Genomic DNA, 26,858 nt, shown 5'->3' on the forward strand with positions numbered 1-26,858 from the left:
ATTTGTATCTTGGATCAAACACCACCACCACAAAGATCAAAACATTTAGTTTATCTGATCTTCCTCCCCAATATTTCTCACACTGTCCAATCATTCTATCAGCCATCATGTCATCTAAGGATCATCCAAAGACTTCATCTCTCGTAACACATAAAACAATATACTCAAATCATGAAAAAAGTTATTCGAAGTAACATATAAAGTGTCAGATACCTTCAAAGTAAGTTCATAAAAGTACCGAAGAAAAGTCACCAATCTTTTCAAATTCCTCCAATCATCTTGCTTTGGCATGCCACCTTCCACTGCAATCTCACTCGTAATCTGTGGCTCTAACTCCTCAAATCTTTCAAATGCAGATTCAAACTTCACAGCAACATCTAGGATTAAATAAGTTGAGTTCCATCTAGTGCACACATCTAAGCACAATGAGTTCTTGTGTTGAATTATTTCCATCTCCACACAATCTTTGAATTTTTGAATCCTAGCAGGAGAAGCTCTGATAAACTTAATTGTTGCACATACCTGATCAATTGATGCAATTGATTCTTTCATGCCCTCCACAAAAACTAGATTGATTATGTGTGCAACACATCTCACATGCACGTAATCACCTAGCACAAGATTAGCGAACCTCCTCTTCAAATAATTGACAAGTTGATTTTTTTTTTTTTGCAAATTCCACTCACCATCAATGAAGTGAGCAGTTATGACCATATAGCTTTGTCTTTGCTTAGATGTCCATGAATCTATGGTTAAAGAAACCTTCGATCCATTGTTCTTGGATTCAATGCATGCACAAAACTCCTAAACCGTGGATGCTCAACAAACCTAAAAGGCAACTCACATTCAATTATCATACAAGTTAACTCATCATGTATGGCCTTTGGGCCATACTTCCATGTGGATGCTCCAGCGCTTTGTAATGACAATTCAGTTTGTTGCCTACTTGACCTAGGCTTGCGTGGGCATCGCAGCAAGTGCTGCTTTAGAGTGGATGTTTCGTTCTTTGTTGAGATGCACTTGTAGACAGTTCCACAATGATTGCAACTACACGTTTGTTGGTCTTTGGCCCTTGAAAGTCTGTCCATACTGCAGACCTAGATGCTCCAGCTTTTCTCTTGTGCTTCTGAGGACTTGTCGCATTACTTGCTTCAATTGTTTGGGTGTCTAAGGTGGGAATAGAGCTTCCTCCACCACTTCCATCTCCACCTTGACATTCTGGAAGTTGCTCTTCCATATTATGTTCTTCAAAACTAGCATTAGAGAGAGAGATCGATTGACAACTAGACATCTACACAAGAAAAAATAATGTAGAAAAGCTTGAAAGTATTAAAGGAATAAATATTAAAACAGAATGACATTTTTAGATTGCATAAACACTAAAAGACTAATTGCATATCATCACAGTAAGTTCACCAAGTTGCTAATTGAATTGACATTTAACTTGTATGATTGTAATGACATCTCATACCTGACAGTTAAATCACAAAAAATTCAACACAATGCCTCTCAATTGAAACTCGCTCTTAACTTAATTGTGGAGATAAAACTCCTCCCAGCTCCCACTGTGAAATATATCAATCTATGCACTACATTTTGGCAGAACAATTCTTGAATCAATGACCTAGGTTGTAAAATCCAGCTATTACATCCAAATCCTACTCCACTTGGGTGGAGGAATACAACAGTGTGTAACACTATCTAGAACGCAAGAGAATATAATTCAGTAGCTTAAAAACACAGCAAAAATCAAAAAATTATGGACTTATAATATATAATTAATTTAAAATGATAGTTGAACAACCTTCGAGATCCAATTCATTAATTCAATCACTATCTCAAAATAACACTCCAAGAATCTCCAATGCTTACAAAGTACTATCTCAAAATAACATCTTGAATGTGGCAGCCTCATTATCAACAATAAAACTCCATTAATAAGGCAGTACCTCTTAGTGATAACTGATTCGATTTTTCTTCGAGTCTCCGCCCCTCTGTGACTCAGCCTCTCTCTCCGTCTCTAAGACTCTAACCATCTCGCAAGATGTAAAATCACAAATCGCCAAATCATGGGTACTGTTTGAGTTCACTGATTCACGGCTGCCTGAGCCTAACTAGCGATTGCCTGCCTCAATTCGTCACTGACTTATTCACGGAGAGTCAGAGATGACGACGAGATCACGTTCTTCCTTGCGGCTGTGGCTGTGAATGATTTCGCATAAGTCCAATTGTCCAAAAGTGAAAAGAAAACCCTAGTTAATAGACAATAGTTATATATATTACGTATATAAGTATAACGCTAGTTATATATATTATATATTATATATAAGTAACAATTTAGTTCGGTTTTCGATTTAAAACCGAAACTACAATTTTTAAACCGAACCGAAATCGGAAACCGAAAACCGAAATTACCTAAACCTTTAAACCGAAACTGAATCGGAAACCAATAAACCGAACCAAATTAAAATTACGGTTTGGTTTTAGATTCGGATTACGGTTTGGTTCATTTTTTAACAGCCCTAACCAAGACACACCGAAAACCACGTCCCCACTGCCCAAATCCAAACGTGGAAGGACTCCTGGAGTTGCACACCCTGCGACACAACCCAACACCAATGACACACAAACCATTGCCTACCTGGACTGTAAATTTACAGCCAGTATCAATTGGTAATTGAAGAAACTGGACCACCTCAGATGAAATAAATTTGTGGGACGCCCCACTGTCAACCAACACAATAACATCTCAGCCTTCAAGAACTCCTCGAACCTTAAGTGCATTGTTTTTAACAGTGGACAACCCAACAATAGAATTCATAGAGAGTTCAATTTGCTCCCCTCTATCACTCACCTCTAGTACGGTCACATCTGACTCAATCACTCCGTTATCCTCACTGATTTTTGACTCATCGACGATAATAAGAACTTGTAACACTTTATTCTTGCATACGTGACCCAGATGGTACTTGTCATCACAGTGAAAACAAAGCCCTTTCTCTCTTCATTGTTGGGCCCCCTTCTCTGATATTCGGCCAAATGAATCAGTCTAACACCTCGAACAGTACTGGTGGTGGTTTTAGCATCACAAGGGATTGATTTTAACTCTGGTTGGGAGCGGATTGCATCTAGTGGCCTACCCAAACTACCTGAATAAGGAGTACCTCGAGACACCAACAACAATGAAGGGCTCAAAGCTGGGGGTGAAGGATTTGGGCCCTTAGCTTGGAGCAGGGCCTCATTTCTGTCCTCCACATGTTGGGCCAGGTCCATTAAGCCCGATAAGGTAGGTGGTAGATGCAAACGGATTTCAGCCCGGATGTCCTCCTTGAGTGCGTTGTTGAAGGAAGCAACCAAAATCTCATCGCTTATGTCATGAAGAGGGGAGGAAACCTGCTCAAACAACTCTCTGAATTCAGCCTTTTTGCTGGTGTGTCACAGCGATACAAAATGTTCATGGTCACTATCAACCTGAAATTTACGAAATCAACGTAGCAGAGCAGCATGAAAAGCTGGCCAAGTAGATATAGGTGACCTAACTTCCATCCATTGGTACCATAGTAAGGCCTTTCCTTCTAGACAAACAATCGCCGCAGCCACCTTCTCGTTATCCAAAACTTGGTTCAGAGTAAAGTACCTTTCCACTCTAAATAACCATCCAGAAGGATCTTCACCAAAAAATACAGGCATCTCCAACCGCCATTTGTGAACATCACCATCGAAAGGGGTCCTCTTGTCTGCCAAGTTAATGTCCTCAATTGCACGAGACGAATCCCTTTCAAACTGTACCTTCTCCTTGCCCTTATCCATTTTCGTCTTTCCACGTAACAAATCTCGTAACTGTACTATACAGGATTTCATAGTTTCCATATCCGCCTTAAGATCTCCCACGAAACTCCTCAAGGAGCCCACCTCCTTCTCCAAATCGTCAGCTCGACCTTCCATGCGCTACTTGACCATTTACAGGATCAAGTCCTCTAATACCAAATGATAGAATCACAAAATATAAAGACTGAAACAAGAGATTCTAGGATGTATTTAAGGTCTTTTAACTATAATACTAAACTGTTGTTAGTCTATTACAACTGGGAATGAGAAAAACAGCAAGGAAAGAAGATAAAACCCTAGTCTTCGAGGGACTAAGACATCCAACTCTCTCAACAGAGAAAACTAGCCAAATATATGGATGCTTTTCCACCACAATCGTCTGCACCTATAATCAAAACACGACAACATATTTCAGAGAAAATAACCAATAAAGGGACAACACATGGACCACTCAAAGACTACCACGTATCTTCCTCTTTTCATATCTTTTAGTAATAATGGGTCTATCATCACCCTTGCTCCATCTCAACACAAACCTTTGATTTCTCTCTAGCATGAGCTTTCACCACTCATGCACGAACTTCACCACAGAATAAACCAACAACACAACCATGATACAAAGACTTCATCCACAAAGGTTTCACATTCTGCTCAAGTCATGGAGATAACTTCTTCATATGATTGACTGGAAAAGCACTTGTGGACACTTTATTCTAATAGCCCATTTAGCAAGCTTGGCCTCACTTAGTGGAACGAAATTAGTCAAAGAAACATACTTCTATAACTTGAGCTGTCAAAAACTACTCCACCTACAAAAGTTATCAAGAATCCCAGATTGAACTTTCTAGCAGTGTTTTAAAAGGTGATCAGGGCGTACGCCCTAAGGCAAGCCTCAAGGCGAGGTGTCTTTGATCTGCCTTCGGGCGTACGCCCTTTATATAGGTCTGTGAGGCATACACCTCATATTCATAAGGCGTACGCCTCAGAACGGTGCGCACCAAGGCGTACAACGTGTAGGCCTCACAGAGTATTTCAATAGGTTAAAAATTAAGTTACGAAAAAGTGAAACATAACCTGAAATCTTGAATCGCGCCCCCCTCTCAAATCGCGACCTCGTCTCTAGCAGGTAACAACATCCCCTTCAAATCGCGCTCCCACTTGCAGCCGCAACCTCCCTCTTGCAGTCGCGACCTTGTCTGCGGCAGTCGTAAGTCGCAACCTCAGCCTCGTCTGCGGCAGTTGCAAGTCGCAAGTCTCTGTTATGTTGACGGTATACTGACCAGCTACCTCAGTTTCTTATGAGCTAGAGTTATATATATATATATATATATATATATATATATATATATATATATATTAGTCAAGGAAACATACTTCTGTAACTTGACCTATCAAAAACTACTCCACCTACAAAAGTTATCAAGAATCCCATAGTGAACTTTCTAGCAGTGTTTTAAAAGGTGATCAGGGCGTATGCCTTAAGGCGCGCCTCAAGGCGAGGTGTCTTTGATTTGCCTTCGGGCGTACGCCCTTGATATAGGTCTGTGAGGCATACGCCTCATATTCATAAGGCGTACGCCTCGGAACGGTGCGCACCAAGACGTACGAGGTGTAGGCCTCACAGAGTATTTCAGTAGGTTAAAAATTAATTTACGAAAAAGTGAAACATAACCTGAAATCCTGAATCGCGCCCCCCTCTCAAATCGCGACCTCGTCTCCAGCAGGCAACAACATCCCCTTCAAATCGCGCTCCCCCTTGCAGCCGCAACCTCCCTCTTGCAGCCGCGACCTTGTCTGCGGCAGTCGTAAGTCGCAACCTCAGCCTCTAGAGTTATATATATATATATATATATATATATATATATATATATATATATATATATATATATGCATGGTGATAAATCAATAGTGGGTCATTGACTCATTGCATATAAATAAATCCAAAGAGACATGCAATAATGAGGAATATTGGTGTACTGATATTTTGTCTGCTATTATATGAAAGTGTTCCCTGGTTGCTTTATTTATTTCTGCATATAGTGGTTAATTATGGGAAGCCAATAATGTTTGGGCTCGTGAAGTGTTAAACTCTTAATGTGCTTATGTGCTATATGTAATTTCCCCTTCTATGGCTTCAATTTTTTTTTTTGTTGATATTATTATGCTTTTGCCTCAAATTGCGAGTGTTTCATCGTCTGTGCGGGTCTTTTTTTAGTTAATATGATGTGGGTTTTTTTTTCCTACATGAATTTGGCGCAATTGATTGGTTTTGTTCAATGCGATATGTGACTGTGTGTTGAATTGTTGATTGAGCTGTGTGAAACTGTGAATATGGTGAAAGCTACTGGAAGTAGTAAAAAAGATCCTGCTTGGAAGTATACAGAGGAGGTAGAAGTTGGAAAGGGGGAGAAGAAAGGATATTTATATGTGAAATGCAATTTTTGCAACAAAGTTCTTACCGGAGGCATTAAAAGGGCAAAAGATCATCTTGCATGCACACATAAAAATGTTGCTCCGTGTCCGAAGGTTCCTGAAGATGTTAAGCAGGAGATGAAACAATATTTGGAAAAAGGGACCGCGTTAAGGCATATGGCACATGGAAGGTTTGAGGAGAGAGTTTTGGCTGGTTCTTCTTTTGAAGGCATGAATTCTAATCCTACCAGTGTTAGTGAACCTGGTGGTGGTGAATGTGTGTCATCTTGAGGAGTTCGGGGGCCTATGGATAGGTACATTGCTATTTAGTATTTGCTAATGACTTTTATTTGATACTTTTGACAACTGACATCATTAATTCATTGTGCATAATTTGGATTTTGGATAGGTACATTGCCAATGTTGATGACGATGAGGATGTTGATAGGGCAAAAACCACCATGAATAGCACAAATGCAAAACAAGCTTGGAGTCATGTTTGTTTGGATATCGGGAGGTTCTTCTTTGAAAATGCAATTCCTTTCAATGTGGCAAGGAGTCCATCATTCATCAATATGTGTCGATCAATTGGTTCATATGGACGAGGCCTTAAACCTCCTACCATGCATCAATTGAGAACATGGATTTTGAAGGAGGAGCTGGACACTTCTGAGAAAATAGTTAATGATATTAAGAAGACATGGGCGCACACAGGAGTTTCAATACTATCTGATGGTTGGACTGACATTTCTGGGAGGACTTTGATCAACTTTCTTGTGAATAATCCAAATGGGACAGTGTTCTTGAGATGTGTTGATGCTTCAGAACATGTGAAGGATGCAGATTTATTATTTAAGTTGCTTGATGGCATTGTTGAGGAAGTTGGGGAAGAGTTAGTGGTTCAGTTTGTGACAGACAATGCAAGTAACTACAAACCAGCAGGGAAAATATTGATGGAGAAAAGAAAGCACATTTATTGGACTCCATGCGCGGCACATTGTTTGGATTTGATGCTGGAAAAAATTGGAGAGTTGCCACAACATAAGAGAGCTGTACTCAAGGCCAAGAAAGTAAGCAATTTCATCAATAATCATGCTTGGGTGTTGGCTTTGATGAGGAAATTTACGAAGAGAGAAATCATTAGACCAGCTGTCACTAGATTTACAACTTCTGTGTTGACTTTAAGATGCATGTATGAGCTTAGACAACCTCTTGAATCAATGTTCACTTCACAACAATGGGCGGGTTGTAAATGGGCAAACACAAGTGATGCAAAGAGGTGAGGAAAATAGTTCTTAAAGACAAAACTTTTTGGCCTAGCGTGAGTTATGCACTTAAAACAACGGAGCCGTTGGTGGAAGTGTTGAGACTTGTTGATTTTGAGAAGAAACCTGCAATGGGTTATATTTATAATGCTATGGATAAAGCAAAGGAAGAAATAGCGAAAAACTTGGGTGGAGAACTAGCAGATTACAAGGAGATTTGGGACATTATTGATGAAAAATGGGAGTTCCAATTGCATCGTCCTTTGCATGCTGCTGCTTATTTCTTGAATCCCGAGTTTCAATATCAAGAGAACTTCCTTTTTGATGCAGAAGTGAAGGCGGGATTGTACAGTTCAATGAAAAAGATCATCCCTAATTCAAATAATTTCCTCACCGTTGATCTACAGATAGATGATTTTCGAAAGAAACAAGGGCTTTTTGGGTACGAAAATGCTAAGAGATCGGTCTCAAAGCGTTCTCCAGGTAACACTATGTCTTTAAAAGTTTCAAAATTGATTGAATTTACATTAACTACTAAAATCTATTTGCCGAATTTTGTTTTTGTTTTTGTTTTTGTAGTTGATTGGTGGATCAACTTTGGAGATGAAGTACCAGAATTGCAAAGGTTTGCAATCAAAGTTTTGGGACTCACTTGTTCGTCATCCACATGTGAACAAAATTGGAGCACATTCAATCAAGTGCACACAAAAAAGAGGAATCGGTTAACCACGAAGAAGATGAATGACTTGGTATATATTTTGTATAACAAGAAGTTGAAAGATCGACATTTAAAGCTTCAAGAGGTTACCGAAGATCCTTTGGTTCTTGATGACATAGCTTCGGATGATGAGTGGGTTGCTAATCCTCCTAATCCAAATGATATTGGAGATGAAATTGAAACTTCGACATTGTATCAAGAAGAGCATAATGTTATTGGTGATTCTCAAGGATTGGAAGGAGGAAGTGGTGGTGGAGGTGGTGGAGCGAGTGGTGGTGGAAATGGAGGAGCGAGTGGTGGTGGAGATGGTGGAAGTGGTGGAGATGGTGGAGGTGCTGGAGCAAGCGGTGCTGGAGTTAGTGGAGCAAGAGCAAGTGGTGGAGCAAGCAAAAGGAAAATGAGTAAAGGTTAGAAAGTAGAGACTTAGAACTAAGATATTAGTATCAAAAATAAATTATATTTTTTTTTTACTAATGTTATATATTTTTTACTAATGTTAGGGAAGGATAAAGAAACAAGGCCAATGAAAAAGAGTAAAGGTTAGAAAGTTAGAACTAATATGTCAGTGTCGAAAAAAATATGTTTATTTTACTAATGTTATATTCATTTTATTAATGTTAGGGAAGGATAATGGAAAAGGGGTTCTCATCCGTGAGGAAGAAGAAGAGGAATTCCAAGATGCTAGTAGTGATGATTTGGATGAGTTGGATGGTCTACCTATTCGATTTGAGGATGACTCTTTAGATGATGAAGCAAGTGATGAAGATGATATCATGGATGAGGATGACTATTAATAATTTAATATGAAGAGAATATGAAAACTATGAACTTTATATTTATTTGTGTGCTTTGATTTGTTTTTTGCTTTGGTTTATACTTTGTATTAGACTTCTAAATATTGTTTGATGATTGTTTTGCTTAGAGCCTTGGACTTGAATTGATAATGGTTATTACTTATTACTTATTAGTTGTTACTTAAGACTTGAATTGATGATATTATTTGGTGATTTTTGATGATATTAATATTATTATTGTCATTTAGAGACTTGATAACTTGAATTGATGATGGATGGAGTTATGTCTTCATAAATTGATATGATTATATTATTTGAATGTGTACATGTACATTTTAGATTAATTCTTACCGAGGCTTACGCCTCGCCTCAAATAAGTCGAGCGCCTCAATTTCCGAATCCGCTTTTTAAAACACTGCTTCCTAGTATAAAAATTTCCTACCATATCTGCATTTGTATAACCACTCAATACATGTTCATCATTGCCAAAGCACAAGCATACCCTAGAAGTTCCTATGAGAGACCTAAGTATCCATTTCACTACTTCCTAATACTCCTTGACAACCCCAACTGCATGAGTAATGTATGGCCTTGAACAGACCATAACATGCATCAAACTACTAATTACAGAAGAATAAGGGATCTTTGCTCATTTGTTCTTTATCTTTCTCACTTGTAGGGCATTGTTGTGAAGTGAACTTGAAATGATATATAAGTGGAGATGACACAACTTTGGCTTTATTCATGTTGAATCTTTCAAGAACCTTCTCAATGTAGATTTCTTGAGATAACCAGAGCTTTCCATTCTTTCTATTAGGAGAGATGTTCATACCTATAATCTTCTTTGTCGATCCCAAGTCTTTCATGACAACAAATTTACTAAGCTTCTTATTCAACTTTTGCTTGCATCATGGCCAACAATCAACATATCATCAACATAAAACAAGAGAATAATCAAGTCATCACTAGAGTAATGCTTTATAAACACACAATGTCTTGTAGTACCTATGGTTTATAGAGTAATGCTTTATAGAGTAATGCCTTGTTGTACCTATGGTTTATCATAAAAGAATGGAACTTCTTGTACCACTATTTTGTTGCTTGCTTTAACCCATATAAACACTTGTTCAATTTACACACAATATGTTCTTTTCCCTAGACTTTTAAATCCTGAGGTTGTTCTACGAAAATTTCTTCTTCCAAATCACTATGAAGGAATGCATTTTTGACATCAAGTTGTTCAATCTCCCAATTCAAGCGAGGCACTAAACCAAGAATGACTCAGATAGAGGACATCTTCACAACTTGAGAGAAAATTTCTTCAAAGTCAACATATTTCTTTTGACCAAATCCTTTCATAACCAACTGTTCCTTGTACCTCAGCTATGAGTTATTATTTTCACTCTTTAACTTGTAAACCCATTTGTTCTTAAGAGCTTTCTTTCCTTGAGGTAACTTTACCAAGTCATAAGTGTGGTTCTCATGTAAGAATTTCCATTCTTCTTGCATAACACCACTCTGTCTTCTTCTCATGTGAGGTAGCTTTTGGTAACTTTTTGGCTCAGTCCTATTAGTGTGCTTCACAAATTCGTGAGGAGATATTTAATAGAAGGTTGATGCTTTCTTGTAGATCTTCTCAACTGAAGCTCAACAACTAAGGCTCAACAACTGATGTTTGTTGTTCTTGTTCAACCGGTTTAACTTCTTTATCAAGTTGATTATTTTCATTACCACTATCACCATGGTCTTCCTGAACACCTCCCCTGTAATCAACACACACAGAAGGTGGAGGAACTAAAGTCAGATTAATGGAAATACTAGTGGAAGGATCAGACATTTTCCCCAACCTGGTCTTTAAGAAAAAGATAACATCCATACTTCTAATGATATTCTTGTTGACTGGATCCCATAACTTGTACTCAATTTTTTCATGACTATATCCTAAGAAGATACAGGGTTTTTGCCTTATCATCAAACTTGGATCTCTCGTCTTTTGGAATGTGAACAAATGCCCTGCAGCAAAAAAACTCTCAAATGATTATGTAAGACATCTTTCCCTTTTCATACTCTCTTAGGTATGTCACCATTCAGAGAAATTGATGGACAAAGGTTTATAATGTCAATTGCAGTTCTCATAGCCTCCCAAAAAGACTTAGGTAGCTTGACATGAGATAACATACATCTCACCCTTTTTTAGAATTTTTTTTCCCTCTTTATATTTGTTACTTCTTTTCTTTTATTAAGATAATATTATATATAATATTAAAAAAATTTAAATATTAATATTAATTTTATTTATATAAAAATATCTTGTAATTTACAAGTTTTAATTTAAAATTAAATTTAATAAATATTCAAAAAAATAAAGATAATATTATATATAATATTAAAAAATTTTAAATATTGATATTAATTTTATTTATATAAAAATATCTTGTAATTTACAAGTTTTAATTTAAAATTACATTTAATAAATATTCAAAAAAAAGAGTTCGTAAAATAACAAACTACAATGATTTATACCGTTCTCATTTTTGTGACAATTTAACATGTTAATTGGAGATTCCATCTAAGTGCAAAATGCAGAGAAAGACAACTTTTGGTCACTAAAATATCTGACTAGATTCAACTCAGTCACTCATTTTTCAAACGTTTCAATTTGGGTATCCAAATTTCTAAATTGTTCCAAATTAGTCACACAGGCATATTTCACCCAATTCAGGCAGTCAACCATCCCACGTGGCACAGTATAGTCAAAATCAACTAATTTAGGCTGATGTGGCTTGACACTTGTAATGGCAGTTGTAATAAAACTAGAACTGATCACTTTGTTCCAAATAAATCATTGGAATTGTAATTCCATGACATATCATTGCAAAGATCTTGCGTCTTCGTCGAACTTGAGAAGGTGTGATGTTGAGAGCACTAGTTTACAAGATTTGCAGTGACAGAGTGATTTTGCTGGAATGATTTTTTGGGTACTTTTTGCCCACCTAGTTTAGATTTGTGCACATCAGAAAATATTACATGATTTTAATTTTTATCGTCAGGTCAAAGTGCCACGTGGGATGGTTGACTGCCTTAATTGGGCGAAATCTGCCCATGTGATTAATTTGGAACAATTTAGAAATTTGGATACCTAAATTGAAACGTTTAAAAAATGGGTGACTGAGTTGAATCTGGTCAAATATTTCCGTGACCAAAAGTTGTCTTTCCCTTATAAAATGCAGTAGAAACATGGCTACTGAATTGTCAAACGGACACAAAGACATCATCCACAGAGGCTGAGGTTCCGCATTCTACTCAAACCATGGAGATAACTCTTTCATATAATTAACTGAAAAAACAGTGGTCCAATTCGATCTAAGAGCCCATTTAGCAAGCTTTGTCCAACCCAAAGTCCAAACCACATCAATTGCTCGCCAACTGCTGCACTTATCTAACCCAAGAACAATCTTCAATACAATGTTCTTAATAAAAAATACATTGAGAATTATTGATTGCGTCACTTCCTGTAATCCCTCATTTTTAACACATTCCAGTGCTTAAATAAGATTGGGCTCCATTTCCGTGGCAAGTCTAATTAGTTATTTTATTTAGAGTTAATTAGCAATAGTTTCCTCAAATCAAACTTTTATTTTAATAGGTTCATTCTAACTTTTTTAACCCATAAGATCCATAAGTAAATAAGATTTATTCCATTAAGAATAAAATATTTAAAACTTTTTTTTATTAACCATACTACTCTCAACTATTGTTTTACTTCTAAATTTTGACAATAAAATATTTCTCTGATGTTAGTGTATTCGAACAACCATAGCTCACTCATTTGAACTTTGATTGCCACGATTTTTTTTGCGATAGAAAAGAGGACTCGAATACCCACATAATTGTGTCTAATATATTTTTCTAAATTCGAACATTTTAAAGGACAAATTGAGACTCAAAGTTTGTGCACCGAAGCTGTGTTTCTGACATTAGTGTGTTTGATATCGGTATGGTCGGACAGTCATAGCTCACTCATTTGAGCTTCGATTGAGAATATTTTACTGACATTCGAAAGAAAACTCAAAGAATCACAAATTTGTGTCCCATATTCATTTGAATATTTGAAAATTTTAGGGGTCAAATCTAGGCTCAAAGTTTACGGATCGGAGTTGTATTTCTGATATCAATGTGTTCGGACAGTTATAACTCACTCGTTTGAGTTTCGATTGAGACGATTTTTTTGGTATTCAAAAGAAGACTTGAAAACCCACAAATTTGTGTTTAATATTAATTTGAAGATTCGAACATTTTAGGGTTCAAATATAGGTTGAAAGTTTACAAATCAGAATTGTATTTCTAATATCAGTGTATTCGGATAGTCATAACTCACTCGTTTGAGCTCTGATTTAGAAGATGTTTTTGGTGTTCAAAATAAAACTCATATACCCATATATTTTTGTCTAATACATATTTGGAGATTCGAACATTTTATAGGTCAAATGAAAGATCAAAGTTTGCGCTAAAAATACATTTTTGTTAATGTTTTCATCTTTTATTGTGTTTTTTTTTCCATCTGGGAATGACTTAATTTATTTGTCTCTAATTTGTGGAATTTTAAACATGCAGTGCAGATAAATAAGTGCAAAAAAATCATGCAGTGCAGATAAATAAATATGGAATGCAGATAAATTCACATGCAGTGCAGATAAATTTACATACAATGCACATAAATAATATACAATGTAGATAAATAATATGCAATGCAGATAAATTAAATTTAAATGTGAGATTTTTTCAACTCAGAATATATCGATGAGTGATCTTGTTTGAAAAAAAAATTTACGCTGATTGAGAATATGTAATTTTTTTCTTCAAATTTCGTCATGTATTTTGAGAAAAATCATTTTAAAAATTCGTTTAAGAAAATAAAAAATGGTAACAACCGATGATGTCATCATGTGTTGGAAAATTTTTAACATATATGAAATTTCCTATATTGTAATTTCTTTAAATAAAAATGACATATATGTAATTTTATAATCTCTGTCATTTGTCTTAATTATTTTTTCGTAACTGTCCTTATTAGAATAAATTTTGTTGATTTTATCCTTATCGGTAATTGTCCCTTTTATTTACTACTCTAATATGATAAGATGTTGTTAAAGTATATATAAAAAGAAAAAAAAAACCAATTTACTAATTACCATTTTAACAAGATATTTGATCTTGGCCATTGTTTGATCTACATAATTGACTACACTTGTCACTTGGTGATCACTTTGGAGATCTATCACAATCCTTTTCCTTTTAGGCCCATGAAAGCAATGACAACAAAAAAACAAGAAAAATAATAATATATATAAAACACAATAAGTCAACAACATCGGGGAAAAGCAGAGTTGACAAGCTCCAGTCTGGATCGTACCATAGGCCCAATTGCAGAGGATCCGAACCGAGTATACAAATGCCATAAGGATTCCTCATTTCATCTCTCTACACGGGTTTCCAATATATCTATAGGCAGAACTTTACGTGTATCTGCAGGACTTACGTGTAGATTCCTCGTTAGCTAGGTGAAAAGAGTGCCGCTTGATCTGATCAGAATCCAACATGCCAATTTCAAACGCCGTCAGATTCCTGGTTCTAACGGGTGCTTGGGGGCTGCTCCGCTGTAGCACATTTGAGGTAGTAAAAAAATTTTATTTATTTTTTAAAAATTATACATGTGTATTATTCGGTCTAACTAATCCAACGATATACTTTTTGTTAGAAATAAAAATCAAATTCATAGCGATCGAAACATCGAATGTTTTGAGTTTATATTCAACGGTTTAGAATTGTTGTGTCATTTTTATGTTGGATTTGATTTTTGTTTTGGACAAATAATATATCGTTGAATTCGTATAATCGATCAAAATATAAATATAATTTTTTTAAAATTTAAAAAAAATCACTCGAAACTGTAATGTAATTACAGCATGAGCTGCAGTAGAAAAACTACAGCAGCCCCCTCTTACCCCGGTTCTAACATTTTGGCTCCGGTTATTGTCACGTACTGGGGCCCACTTATTTTGGACTCGCCACGTACAAAAGACGGGCTACCGTCAAACTTTGGTACCCACCACTCTGTAGAATCTCAAACCCAATAGATATCTGCCACATCAATGATGGGATCTTGATATAAGCAAATCTTGACACGTAGTGCGGCGGGACTGCGGGTTCAGAGGGTTACACGTAGAGAGAACAGCAGAGAAGAGAATCTCTCTTTCTTTATTAAGTGATGATTATTCAAGACCAGCGTGGCACCGTCAGATCAAAGAGGGACACATGGCGTGGTACGAGTTTCAAGATGAAAAGAAATCGAAGGCCCCCTTCTCTTTTTCCTCATTTTTTCCAAGGGACCCATGGGTCTACCACGTGGTCACAATCTAGCCGTTCCTTACTTTTCTTTTTAATCTCCCTCTCTTTTTTCCTTCTCTCACGTGGTGACAATCTAGCCGTTCCTTATTTTTCTTTTTAATCTCACTCTCTTTCTTCCTTCTCTCATCACTCCCTTCCCTCTCTCGCTCATCTCTCGCTGTTTAATCTTTATCAGTCTATCTTCCTTCCCCTCTATCCATGGAAGCTTCAGAGAATGAGCGACTCGAGCAATCCGAATCGTTTCTTCCTGATTCTGACCTGGTTTCATCTAGCTCTGGATTCTCTTCTACGATTAGTGTCGATGATTCTCGCATCAGTAGTACCTCCGATGACATCTCCACTACGAGCGGTAGCTCCGGCGAAATACCGGCGGCTGAGATGCCGAGGATTCTTGAGCCAGGTACCTCAGTATCGTTGAGGACGAGATGCGTGGGGAGTAATAACGGTGTAAACTGGGGATTCAATTCAGTTATCGGTAGACGGAAAGAGATGGAGGACGCCGTGGCCATTTTACCGGGATTCATGTCCCGCACATGCGACCACGTGGGAGGTTGTACGGCCCCCGGATTGAGCAACTCGGCGGACCCCTCGCCCGTTCATTTCTTCGGCGTCTACGACGGGCACGGCGGCTCTCAGGTACCCCTCAACAAATTAATTTCAAATTTAATTTTCCGAAGTTTTTCTTTTAAAATTTAATATAAGTCATGAGAGAGGAGAGGAGAGGGTGACGCGTGGTATATAATTATTATGGGGAGACTTTATTATATTTCTTAAAATTAATTAAGGACCCGTGTGGGTTGGGTCAAACTCGTGTGCTGACGTGGCAAGATGTGATCATGGTTATTTGGTAATTGATTTGTGATTATTGATAAGATTAGTTTAGTGATTAGTGAAGTGGAGTGTGATTTAAATGTAATGAGTATGGGGAAGCTGGAGGGGGAGACACGTGATGAGATCCCACATCGGAAAACTAGGAGGACCAAACCTAGCTTATAAGCGCAGACTCTTCCCAACCTACCAGCCAAGGTTTTCATGGGATTCAGCCCATGGGCCTTGGTTACAGCCGGCCCGCAAGGGCGTCGGTTGGGCTTTGGTTGGCAAGGGGGGTTGGTCTGTGGCTGTGGGCCGGTGTGGGTATCTATCATTGGTGCTCTCGTTGAGAGGTCACGTTTGCGGAGAGGGCTGCCGTCCGGGAAAGGGCTACCGTCCGGGAGAGGGCTACCGTCTGAAGGGCGAGTGCAGCCGCCAGGCGAGTGCAGCCGCCAGGCGAGCGTAGCCGCCGTGGACGTCGGCTCCCCAAGGGGGGAGGTCTGATGAGATCCCACATCGGAAAACTAGGAGGACCAAACCTAGCTTATAAGCGCAGACTCTTCCCAACCTACCAGCCAAGGTTTTCATGGGATTCAGCCCATGGGCCTTGGTTACAGCCGGCCCGCAAGGGCGTCGGTTGGGCTTTGGTTGGCAAGGGGGGTTGGTCTGTGGCTGTGGGCCGGTGTGGGTATCTATCAACACGACACGACACGGGGTGGGAGGGACCACATGTCCTCAATGTAAGGTGCCACGTGTACAAGGTCGGTGGTTGCTGTGTCCCTTTCTGTTATTTCTTTAGACAAGTAAAATGTATTCGGTCGGTCCACCTAATTTTGATACCATATACCACTTTTAAGCTTAGCTTAGGTCAATATGTACTAGGACAGCTGGCTGTATTGGTCCTATTGGAAGATACTGTAATAGTGCTCTCCCATTTTCTTTTGAAATACCGCTGAGAGGAAAATATGTTTCTCTTTGAAATCGAACCTCGAACAGATATGCCTAACCTAATCGATTACCAATCGAGTCACTTCTTGTTGGTGTAATAGTGCTCTCCCATTTATCAGTATAGAGTGGTAAGAAAATACGAAAAGAAAATTTTGGGTAATGTCACAAGGGAATGTATAAGGAAGCACATGGTTTCTCTCATTTTATATCAAAAAAATGATCTAAATAAGGGTCAAAAATCAGCATTATTATCATATTAACATGATGGATATTCCATACACCACAGTGACAGGGTATCTATCTACAATGTAAGTTTGGTGGAACATATGTGGTGGAGAGGGGTGTTTAAAACAATGTTGAGACATGGTGGTGGATCCAACTTGAAGTGGGGAACCATGATGGATACAGCATACCACTTAACATAGTATTTTTCCATAATAGTATATCATAGATCAGTATCATAGATCATAGATTTGCCTGGAAAGTATGTGGTAGAGAAAGGTGTTCAAAACCACTGTTTGTAATGTTAACCATACATTTGATCATTAGAAGCATTTTGAAATGTGAATTGTAGCTTCTTTCTAATTTGAGATGAAAAGATTTGATTTAAATGTTAGAAAACTTGACAATATGACACCATTCCTAGTCTGAATTCGTTGCAAACTTCATAGGTGGCAAATTTTTGTGCGGAACGAATGCACAAAGTGATAGCAGAAGAATGGGATCGGGAAACAGTCAATGGCTTTGAATGGAAAAGAAAATGGGAAGCCACACTCTCGAGCGCTTTTGAGAGGACTGACAATGAGGTCACTACCGGGGAAGTAGCACCTGACATGGTTGGATCAACCGCAGTGGTTGTGGTCTTATCTAGTTGCCAGATTATTACATCCAATTGTGGGGATTCAAGGGCGATTCTATGCAGGGGGACTCAAACAATCCCCTTAACTGTTGATCAAAAGGTCATATCATAATCTTGCTCTGGTGATTTGTTTATAGTATATTCCACTATCAGGAGATAAATAAAACTTCATGAAGCTGGCGTTTTCTACCCGAGTCCTATAATTGGGATGAGTAAAGAACACAATGCAATGAGATTTTCTCAGTTGCACAATTCATAAATTTTCATGATTATGGATTGAAAATACTATGTGTTTGACATAATTTTTTTTTCCATATGCTTTAGAATTCACTTAAATTTTCTTAAAAATAACAATCCCCTGAACTAAATCATTTGGAGGAGTTGACAGACTGTCTGGAGTCACTTTAATAGTCATCAGTAACTTATATCTGTCTTCTGAAATTGATGAGTAGTTTCATTAAGAAGATGGACTGACTGCTGATTTTTGTTTCCTTTACACAGCCTGATAGACACGACGAACTCATGAGAATTGAAGGAGAGGGAGGGAGGGTTATAAATTGGAATGGTGCTAGGGTGTTGGGAGTTCTTGCCATGTCAAGAGCTATAGGTTTTCTTTTCTCTCTATTTCTCTGCTTTATTTCAAGTCTGCTGGCAATTATACGTGGAAGTTTCTGTTCATTTTTTTCATCAAACATATGTGCTCTTACCAATATGATTGTGCTAATTGTTCATATGTGGTCTACTAGCTTAGGAGTTTGTAGTTCTTTTATCACTTAGAGGAAATTGTAGTTGGAGAATTCTTTTGGAATGACTAGACTGCATGCGTTACTGATTTCGTTTCCTAGCTTAATATTGTTTGATTGGTATGTGTAAGGTGATCGATATTTGAGACCATGGATAATTCCAGTGCCTGAGGTGACGTTTACGACCAGGAGTGATGAAGACGAGTGTTTGATTTTGGCAAGCGACGGGCTGTGGGATGTTATGACAAATGAAGAGGTTGGGGAGGTGGCTCGCCGCTTGTTGAGGCGGCTTCGCAGATCCAGCGTAAGTAATGAGATACCTCCAGCACAATCTGTGGCAGAAAGTCTGACAGAAATAGCATATAGCAAAAACAGTGATGATAATATTTCTATTATTGTTGTTGATCTGAAATCAAAGAGACGCCGCCTGCCAAGGCGATGAGAAGGCGGCGGGCATCATTTTTTTTTGCCCTCCACTTCACACATTTGGATTATAAGAACCTTCACCCATCCTTCTTCTGTTTTAGGAAAGAACAGCCCCATCGTGTCTCTTCACTAGATAGTTTCATTGATCATAATTGTGCAGAGCATACTGTTGGGTAACTGCTGTTGTGTAACTACCAGAACTGGTTTGTTACATTACACCAGAGATCAGTCCTTAATTTAAGTACTGCAAAAATAGCAAAATGTTTGTACTTTCATCTTTTTTTCAGGGATACAAGGAGGTGCACTGCAGTTGGAATTTGAAGTTTATACCTGGTCTGTCATTTTAAAAAGTTTGTTAACACTTCTATTTGTTAAATACCGTTGAGAAATATACTTTTTATTGGAATCAAACTTTGTGCACATGTCTAATCCAAGTAATTGTCAATCGAGTCACCTCTTGTTGGCTTTCTTTACTCTTTTTAGTGGCAAGGAAATTGCGAAAAACTAGTCATCAATGTATGAGATGATATTAAATGTTTTGATCATCGCGAATTCTTTAATTAAGATCACACTTGTTACTTAAATTCAACTGTTAAACATAATTTTTTTTTTTTTTTAATCCTGGATTCATATGATTGCCCAAATAAAATTGTACTCGACATTAAATATAATGTAAATTTGTATATCATATTTTTCATTTTTTTTTCTTGACATTACATCAGATTTTTCCATTTTAATTTTGATTTTACTGTTTTATTGAAAGTGATTTTTTTTTCCTTAATAAAAGTGACTCCAAGTCGTCTTCTTATTTTTTTTTTTATAATTTTGCTTTGATTAACGACTCGGCCGGCTGGTTTATGGTCGGTAGCTAAGTTTTGTTAAACCGTGATATGGGTAGGCCTTTTAGGTCAGTGGGGCGCCATCTTTATAAGATGCATTCGCGATTTGTAACATTGAGTGTTTCTTGTTTATGATTTTTTTTTTTTTTGTGAAATGGCTTGTTTATGGGTTAAATATATATATGCTCAATTTCATATGTGGCAATTCCGCCAAGATCTCTTCGTTAGTTGGGGAAAGAATCCGCACGAATCGGATTTTTTGAGGAACATATCGAGAGAGAATTGGATTTGGTTATACAATGTGTGGTTGGTAAACAAGGATCGGTTTTTTAGCAAGGTACGGAATGTATCGTCAAATATTCAATATGATTCCACAAGATCTAGTTTCGTTCAAGTAAGGGATTCTAGCCAATTGAAAGGATCTTCTGATCAATCCAGAGATCATTTCGATTCCATTAGTAATGAGGATTCGGAATATCACACATTGATCAATCAAAGAGAGATTCAACAACTAAAAGAAAGATCGATTCTTTGGGATCCTTCCTTTCTTCAAACGGAACGAACAGAGATAGAATCAGACCGATTCCCTAAATGCCTTTCTGGATATTCCTCAATGTCCCGGCTATTCGCGGAACGTGAGAAGGAGATGAATAATCATCTGCTTCCGGAAGAAATCGAAGAATTTCTTGGGAATCCTACAAGATCCATTCGTTCTTTTTTCTCTGACAGATGGTCAGAACTTCATCTGGGTTCGAATCCTACTGAGAGGTCCACCAGAGATCGGAAATTGTTGAAGAAAGAACAAGATGTTTCTTTTGTCCCTTCCAGGCGATCGGAAAATAAAGAAATAGTTAATATATTCAAGATCATTACGTATTTACAAAATACCGTCTCAATTCATCCTATTTTATCAGATCCGGGATGTGATAGGGTTCCGAAGGATGAACTGGATATGGACAGTTCCAATAAGATTTCATTCTTGAACAAAAATCCATTTTTGGATTTATTTCATCTATTCCATGACCGGAACAGGGGGGGATACACCTTACACCACGATTTTGAATCAGAAGAGAGATTTCAAGAAATGGCGGATCTATTCACTCTATCAATAACCGAGCCGGATCTGGTGTATCATAAGGGATTTACCTTTTCTATTGATTCCTACGGATTGGATCAAAAACAATTCTTGAATGAGGTATTGGATGAATCGAAAAAGAAATCTTTATTGGTTCTACCTCCTATTTTTTATGAAGAGAATGAATCTTTTTATCGAAGGATCAGAAAAAAATGGGTTCGGATCTCCTGTGGGAATGATTTGGAAGATCCAAAAGCAAAAAGAGTGGTATTTGCTAGCAACAACATAATGGAGGCAGTTAATCAATATAGATTGATCCGAAATCTGATTCAAATCCAATATAGCACCTATGGGTACATAAGAAATGTATTGAATCGATTCTTTTTAATGAATAGATCCGATCGCAACTTCGAATATGTAATTCAAAGGGATCAAATAGGAAATGATACTCTGAATCATAGAACTATAATGAAATATACGATCAACCAACATTTATCGAATTTGAAAAAGAGTCAGAAGAAATGGTTCGACCCTCTTATTTGGATTTCTCGAACCGAGAGATCCATGAATCGGGATCCTAATGCATATAGATACAAATGGTCCAATGGGAGCAAGAATTTCCAGGAACATTTGGAACATTTCATTTCTGAGCCGAAGAGCCATTTTCATTTTCAAGTAGTCTTCGATCGATTACGTATTAATCAATATTCGATTGATTGGTCTGAGGTTATCGACAAAAAAGATTTGTCTAAGTCACTTCGTTTCTTTTTGTCCAAGTTACTTCTTTTTTTGTCCAAGTTTCTTCTCTTTTTGTCTAACTCACTTCCTTTTTTCTTTGTGAGTTTCGGGAATATCCCCATTCATAGGTCCGAGATCCACATCTATGAATTGAAAGGTCCGAATAATCAACTCTGCAATCAGTTGTTAGAATCAATAGGTCTTCAAATCGTTCATTTGAAAAAATGGAAACCCTTCTTATTGGATGATCATGATACTTCCCAAAAATCGAAATTCTTGATCAATGGAGGAACAATATCACCATTTTTGTTCAATAAGATACCAAAGTGGATGGTTGACTCATTCCATACTAGAAATAATCGCGGGAAATCTTTTGATAAGACGGATTCCTATTTCTCAATGATATCCCACGATCAAGACAATTGGCCGAATCCCGTGAAACCATTTCATATAAGTTCATTGATATCTTCTTTTTATAAAGCAAATCGACTTCGATTCTTGAAGAATCCACATCACTTCTACTTCTATTGTAACAAAAGATTCCCTTTTTCTGTGGAAAAGGCCCGTATCAATAATTATGATTTTACGTATGGACAATTCCTCAATATCTTGTTCATTCGCAACAAAATATTTTCTTTGTACGCCGGTAAAAAAAAACATGCTTTTTTGGAGAGAGATACTATTTCACCAATCGAGTCACAGGTATCTAACATATTCATACCTAACGATTTTTCAGAAAGTGGTGACGAAAGGTATAACTTGTACAAATCTTTCCATTTTCCAATTCGATCCGATCCATTCGTTCGTAGAGCTATTTACTCGATCGCAGACATTTCTGGAACGCCTCTCACAGAGGAACAAATAGTCGATTTTGAAAAAACTTATTGTCAACCTCTTTCAGATATGAATCTATCTGATTCAGAAAGGAAGAACTTGCATCAGTATCTCAATTTCAATTCAAACATGGGTTTGATTCACACTCCATGTTCTGAGAAATATTTACCATCCGAAAAGAGGAAAAAACGGAGTCTTTGTCTAAAGAAATGCGTTGAGAAAGGGCAGATGTATAGAACCTTTCAACGAGATAGTGCTTTTTCAACTCTCTCAAAATGGAATCTATTCAAAACATATATGCCATGGTTCCTTACTTCGACAGGTTACAAATATCTAAATTGGAGATTTTTAGATACTTTTTCAGATCTATTGCCGATACTAAGTAGCAGTCAAAAATTTGTATCCATTTTTCGGGATATTATGCATGGATCAGATATATCATGGCGAATTCTTCAGAAAAAATGGGGTCTTCCACAATGGAATCTGATAAGTGATATTTCGAGTAAGTGTTTACATAATCTTCTTTTGTCCGAAGAAATGGTTCATCGAAATAATGAGTCACCATTGATATCGACACATCTGAGATCGCCAAATGTTCGGGAGTTGCTCTATTCAATCCTTTTCCTTCTTCTTGTTGCTGGATATCTTGTTCGTACACATCTTCTCGTTGTTTCCCGAGCCTATAGTGAGTTACAGACAGAGTTCGAAAAGGTCAAATCTTTGATGATTCCATCATACATGATGGAGTTGCGAAAACTTCTGGATAGGTATGAACTGAATTCTTTCTGGTTAAAGAATCTCTTTCTAGTTGCTCTGGAACAATTAGGAGATTCTCTAGAAGAAATACGGGGTTCTGCTTCTGGCGGCAACATGCTATGGGGTGGTGGTCCCGCTTATGGGGTCAAATCAATACGTTCTAAGAAGAAATATTTGAATATCAATCTCATCGATCTCATAAGTATCATACCAAATCCCATCAATCGAATCACTTTTTCGAGAAATACGAGACATCTAAGTCATACAAGTAAAGAGATCTATTCATTGATAAGAAAAATAAAAAACGTGAACGGTGATTGGATTGATGATAAAATCGAATCCTTGGTCGCGAACAGCGATTCGATTGATGATAAAGAAAGAGAATTCTTGGTTCAGTTCTCCACCTTAACGACAGAAAAAAGGATTGATCAAATTCTATTGAGTCTGACTCATAGTGATCATTTATCAAAGAATGACTCTGGTTATCAAATGATTGAACAACCGGGAGCAATTTACTTACGATACTTAGTTGACATTCATAAAAAGTATCTAATGCATTATGAGTTCAATACGTCCTGTTTAGCAGAAAGACGGCTATTCCTTGCTCATTATCAGACAATCACTTATTCACAAATCTCGTGTGGGGCTAATAGTTTTCATTTCCCATCTCATGGAAAACCCTTTTCGCTCCGCTTAGCCCTATCCCCCCTAGGGCTATTTTAGTGATAGGTTCTATAGGAATTGGACGATCCTATTTGGTCAAATACCTAGCGAAAAACTCCTATGTTCCTTTCATTACAGTATTTCTGAACAAGTTCCTGGATAACAAGCCTAAGGGTTTTCTTATTGATGATAGTGACGATATTGATCTGAGTGACGATATTGACCGTGACCTTGATACGGAGCTGGAGCTTCTAACTAGGATGAATGCGCTAACTATGGATATGATGCTTGAAATAGACCGATTTTATATCACCCTTCAATTCGAATTAGCAAAAGCAATGTCTCCTTGCATAATATGGATTCCAAACATTCATGATCTGAACGTGAATGAGTCGAATTACTTATCCCTCGGTCTATTAGTGAACTATCTCTCCAGGGATTGTGAAAGATGTTCCACTAGAGATATTCTTGTTATTGCTTCGACTCATATTCCCAAAAAAGTGGATCCCGCTCTAATAGCTCCGAATAAATTAAATACATGCATTAAGATACGAAGGCTTCTTATTCCACAACAACGAAAGCACTTTTTCACTCTTTCCTATACTCGGGGATTTCACTTGGAAAAGAAAATGTTCCATACTAATGGATTCGGGTCCATAACTATGGGTTCCAATGTACGAGATCTTGTAGCACTTACCAATGAGGCCCTATCGATTAGTATTACACAGAAGAAATCAATTATAGACACTAATATAATTAGATCTGCTCTTCATAGACAAACTTGGGATTTGCGATCCCAGGTAAGATCGGTTCAGGATCATGGGATCCTTTTCTATCAGATAGGAAGGGCTGTTGCACAAAACGTACTTCTAAGTAATTGTACCATGGATCCTATATCTATCTATATGAAGAAGAAATCATGTAACTGTAACGAAGGGGATTCCTATTTGTACAAATGGTACTTCGAACTTAGAACGAGCATGAAGAAATTAACGATACTTCTTTATCTTTTGAGTTGTTCTGCCGGATCGGTCGCTCAAGACCTTTGGTCTCTACCCGGACCCGATGAAAAAAATGGGATCACTTATTATGGACTCGTTGAGAATGATTCTGATCTAGTTCATGGCCTATTAGAAGTAGAAGGCGCTCTGGTGGGATCCTCACGGACAGAAAAAGATTGCAGTCAATTTGATAATGATCGAGTGACATTGCTTCTTCGGCCCGAACCAAGGAATCCCTTAGATATGATGCAAAATGGATCTTGTTCTATCGTTGATCAGAGATTTCTCTATGAAAAATACGAATCGGAGTTTGAAGAAGTGGAAGGAGAAGGAGTCCTCGACCCGCAACAGAGAGAGGAGGATTTATTCAATCACATAGTTTGGGCTCCTAGAATATGGCGCTATTGGGGCTTTCTATTTGCTTGTATCGAAAGGCCCAATGAATTGGGATTTCCCTATTGGGCCAGGTCATTTCGGGGTAAGCGGATCATTTATGATGAAGAGGATGAGCTTCAAGAGAATGATTCGGAGTTCTTGCAGAGTGGAACCATGCAGTACCAGATACGAGATAGATCTTCTAAGGAACAAGGCTTTTTTCGAATAAGCCAATTCATTTGGGACCCTGCCGATCCACTCTTTTTCCTATTCAAAGATCAGCCCTTTGTCTCTGTGTTTTCACATCGAGAATTCTTTGCAGATGAAGAGATGTCAAAGGGGCTTCTTACTTCCCAGGGGGATCCCCCCACATCTATATATAAACGCTGGTTTATCAAGAATACGCAAGAAAAGCACTTCGAATTGTTGATTCATCGCCAGAGATGGCTTAGAACCAATAGTTCATTATCTAATGGATTTTTCCGTTCTAATACTCTATCCGAGAGTTATCAGTATTTATCAAATCTGTTCCTATCTAACGGAACGCTATTGGATCAAATGACAAAGACAGTGTTGAGAAAAAGATGGCTTTTCCCGGATGAAATGAAAATTGGATTCATGTAACAGGAGAAAGGTTTCCTATTCCTTAGGCGGAAAGATATGTGGCCATGAAATAGGGATTAAGTGGAACAGAATTGACTGGGTGGTAGAGTCGTGTAAACACCTGTTTTTTTCCATATTTTGGACCTTAGCTACATGGAACAATAGGCTACTGCTGAAACATGGAAGAATTGAAATCTTAGATCAAAACACTATGTATGGATGGTATGAACTGCCTAAAAGAATTCTTGAACGGCGAACAACCAGAGCTATTACTTACTACATCAAAAAATTTCGATTAATGAAAGATGTAAATCCATCGGAAAATCAAAAATACGCATGTCGGATGAAAGTTGCTATCTGCTCCAATAACGAATCATTGGTTTAACTGAATAATTAAATCAAATAGATAGACCTTTCTCTTCGTCTCAGGTCGATGGATCTTCTCAATTGGAGGATCCCCTATATGGATAATACACATTCCAGTTGACCGGGCCTAATTCTAATTGTTTTGTTCCGAAGCAAAGATATTCACGGGGCGGTTCGTCCTATTCATGACCAAGAAGTACTGGATTCTCTTTCAGATAGGTCCTGAAAGGAGAAGGAGGGCTGGAATGCCAACAGGCGTCTATTATTGAATTCACCCGACCCGATAGTACCCATTTTTGGAACGTCCAGTGCCAAAGTCACTGAATGGGTAAGTCGACAATCCCTAAAACGGACTATGTAATGTACTTTATCTGTTGGGTTACGGGCGGGTAGAGGT

At 37.7% G+C, this 26,858-nt stretch overlaps 5 protein-coding genes across 5 annotated transcripts in view; 4 read left to right on the forward strand and 1 right to left on the reverse strand.

Moving 5' to 3' along the window:
- Positions 1-6,546: 6,546 nt before the first annotated feature.
- On the forward strand, positions 6,547-7,881 carry LOC119992784. The gene is made up of 4 exons (XM_038839576.1): positions 6,547-6,554; positions 6,650-7,519; positions 7,561-7,749; positions 7,836-7,881. The coding sequence occupies exons 1-4, from the start codon at positions 6,547-6,549 to the stop codon at positions 7,879-7,881; spliced, it is 1,113 nt and encodes a 370-aa protein (XP_038695504.1).
- Positions 7,882-8,242: 361 nt separating this feature from the next.
- On the forward strand, positions 8,243-9,017 carry LOC119992786 (keratin, type II cytoskeletal 68 kDa, component IA-like). The gene is made up of 3 exons (XM_038839577.1): positions 8,243-8,630; positions 8,724-8,762; positions 8,845-9,017. Exons 1-3 carry the CDS (start codon positions 8,243-8,245, stop codon positions 9,015-9,017), a joined length of 600 nt encoding a protein of 199 aa, XP_038695505.1.
- A 6,177-nt stretch (positions 9,018-15,194) lies between these two features.
- On the forward strand, positions 15,195-19,622 carry LOC119992526 (probable protein phosphatase 2C 6). Its single transcript, XM_038839262.1, has 4 exons — positions 15,195-16,061; positions 17,855-18,142; positions 18,544-18,649; positions 18,917-19,622. Exons 1-4 carry the CDS (start codon positions 15,624-15,626, stop codon positions 19,225-19,227), a joined length of 1,143 nt encoding a protein of 380 aa, XP_038695190.1. The 5' UTR covers positions 15,195-15,623; the 3' UTR covers positions 19,228-19,622.
- Positions 19,623-20,204: 582 nt separating this feature from the next.
- On the forward strand, positions 20,205-26,239 carry LOC119992787 (protein Ycf2-like). The gene is given in 2 exon segments (XM_038839578.1): positions 20,205-24,153; positions 24,156-26,239. Coding segments are annotated over 2 exon segments (5,910 nt in total). The 3' UTR covers positions 26,117-26,239.
- Positions 26,240-26,835: 596 nt separating this feature from the next.
- Positions 26,836-26,858, reverse strand: part of LOC119993131 (NAD(P)H-quinone oxidoreductase subunit 2 B, chloroplastic-like) — a 5,425-nt gene continuing 5,402 nt past the window's right edge. The window contains exon 4 of the mRNA XM_038840076.1: positions 26,836-26,858. This exon is cut by the window's right edge and continues 1,683 nt beyond it. The gene's annotated coding sequence lies outside the window, so the exon portion shown is untranslated.

Source organism: Tripterygium wilfordii, chromosome 23 (assembly GCF_013401445.1).
Source record: "Tripterygium wilfordii isolate XIE 37 chromosome 23, ASM1340144v1, whole genome shotgun sequence".
Lineage (NCBI taxonomy): Eukaryota > Viridiplantae > Streptophyta > Magnoliopsida > Celastrales > Celastraceae > Tripterygium > Tripterygium wilfordii.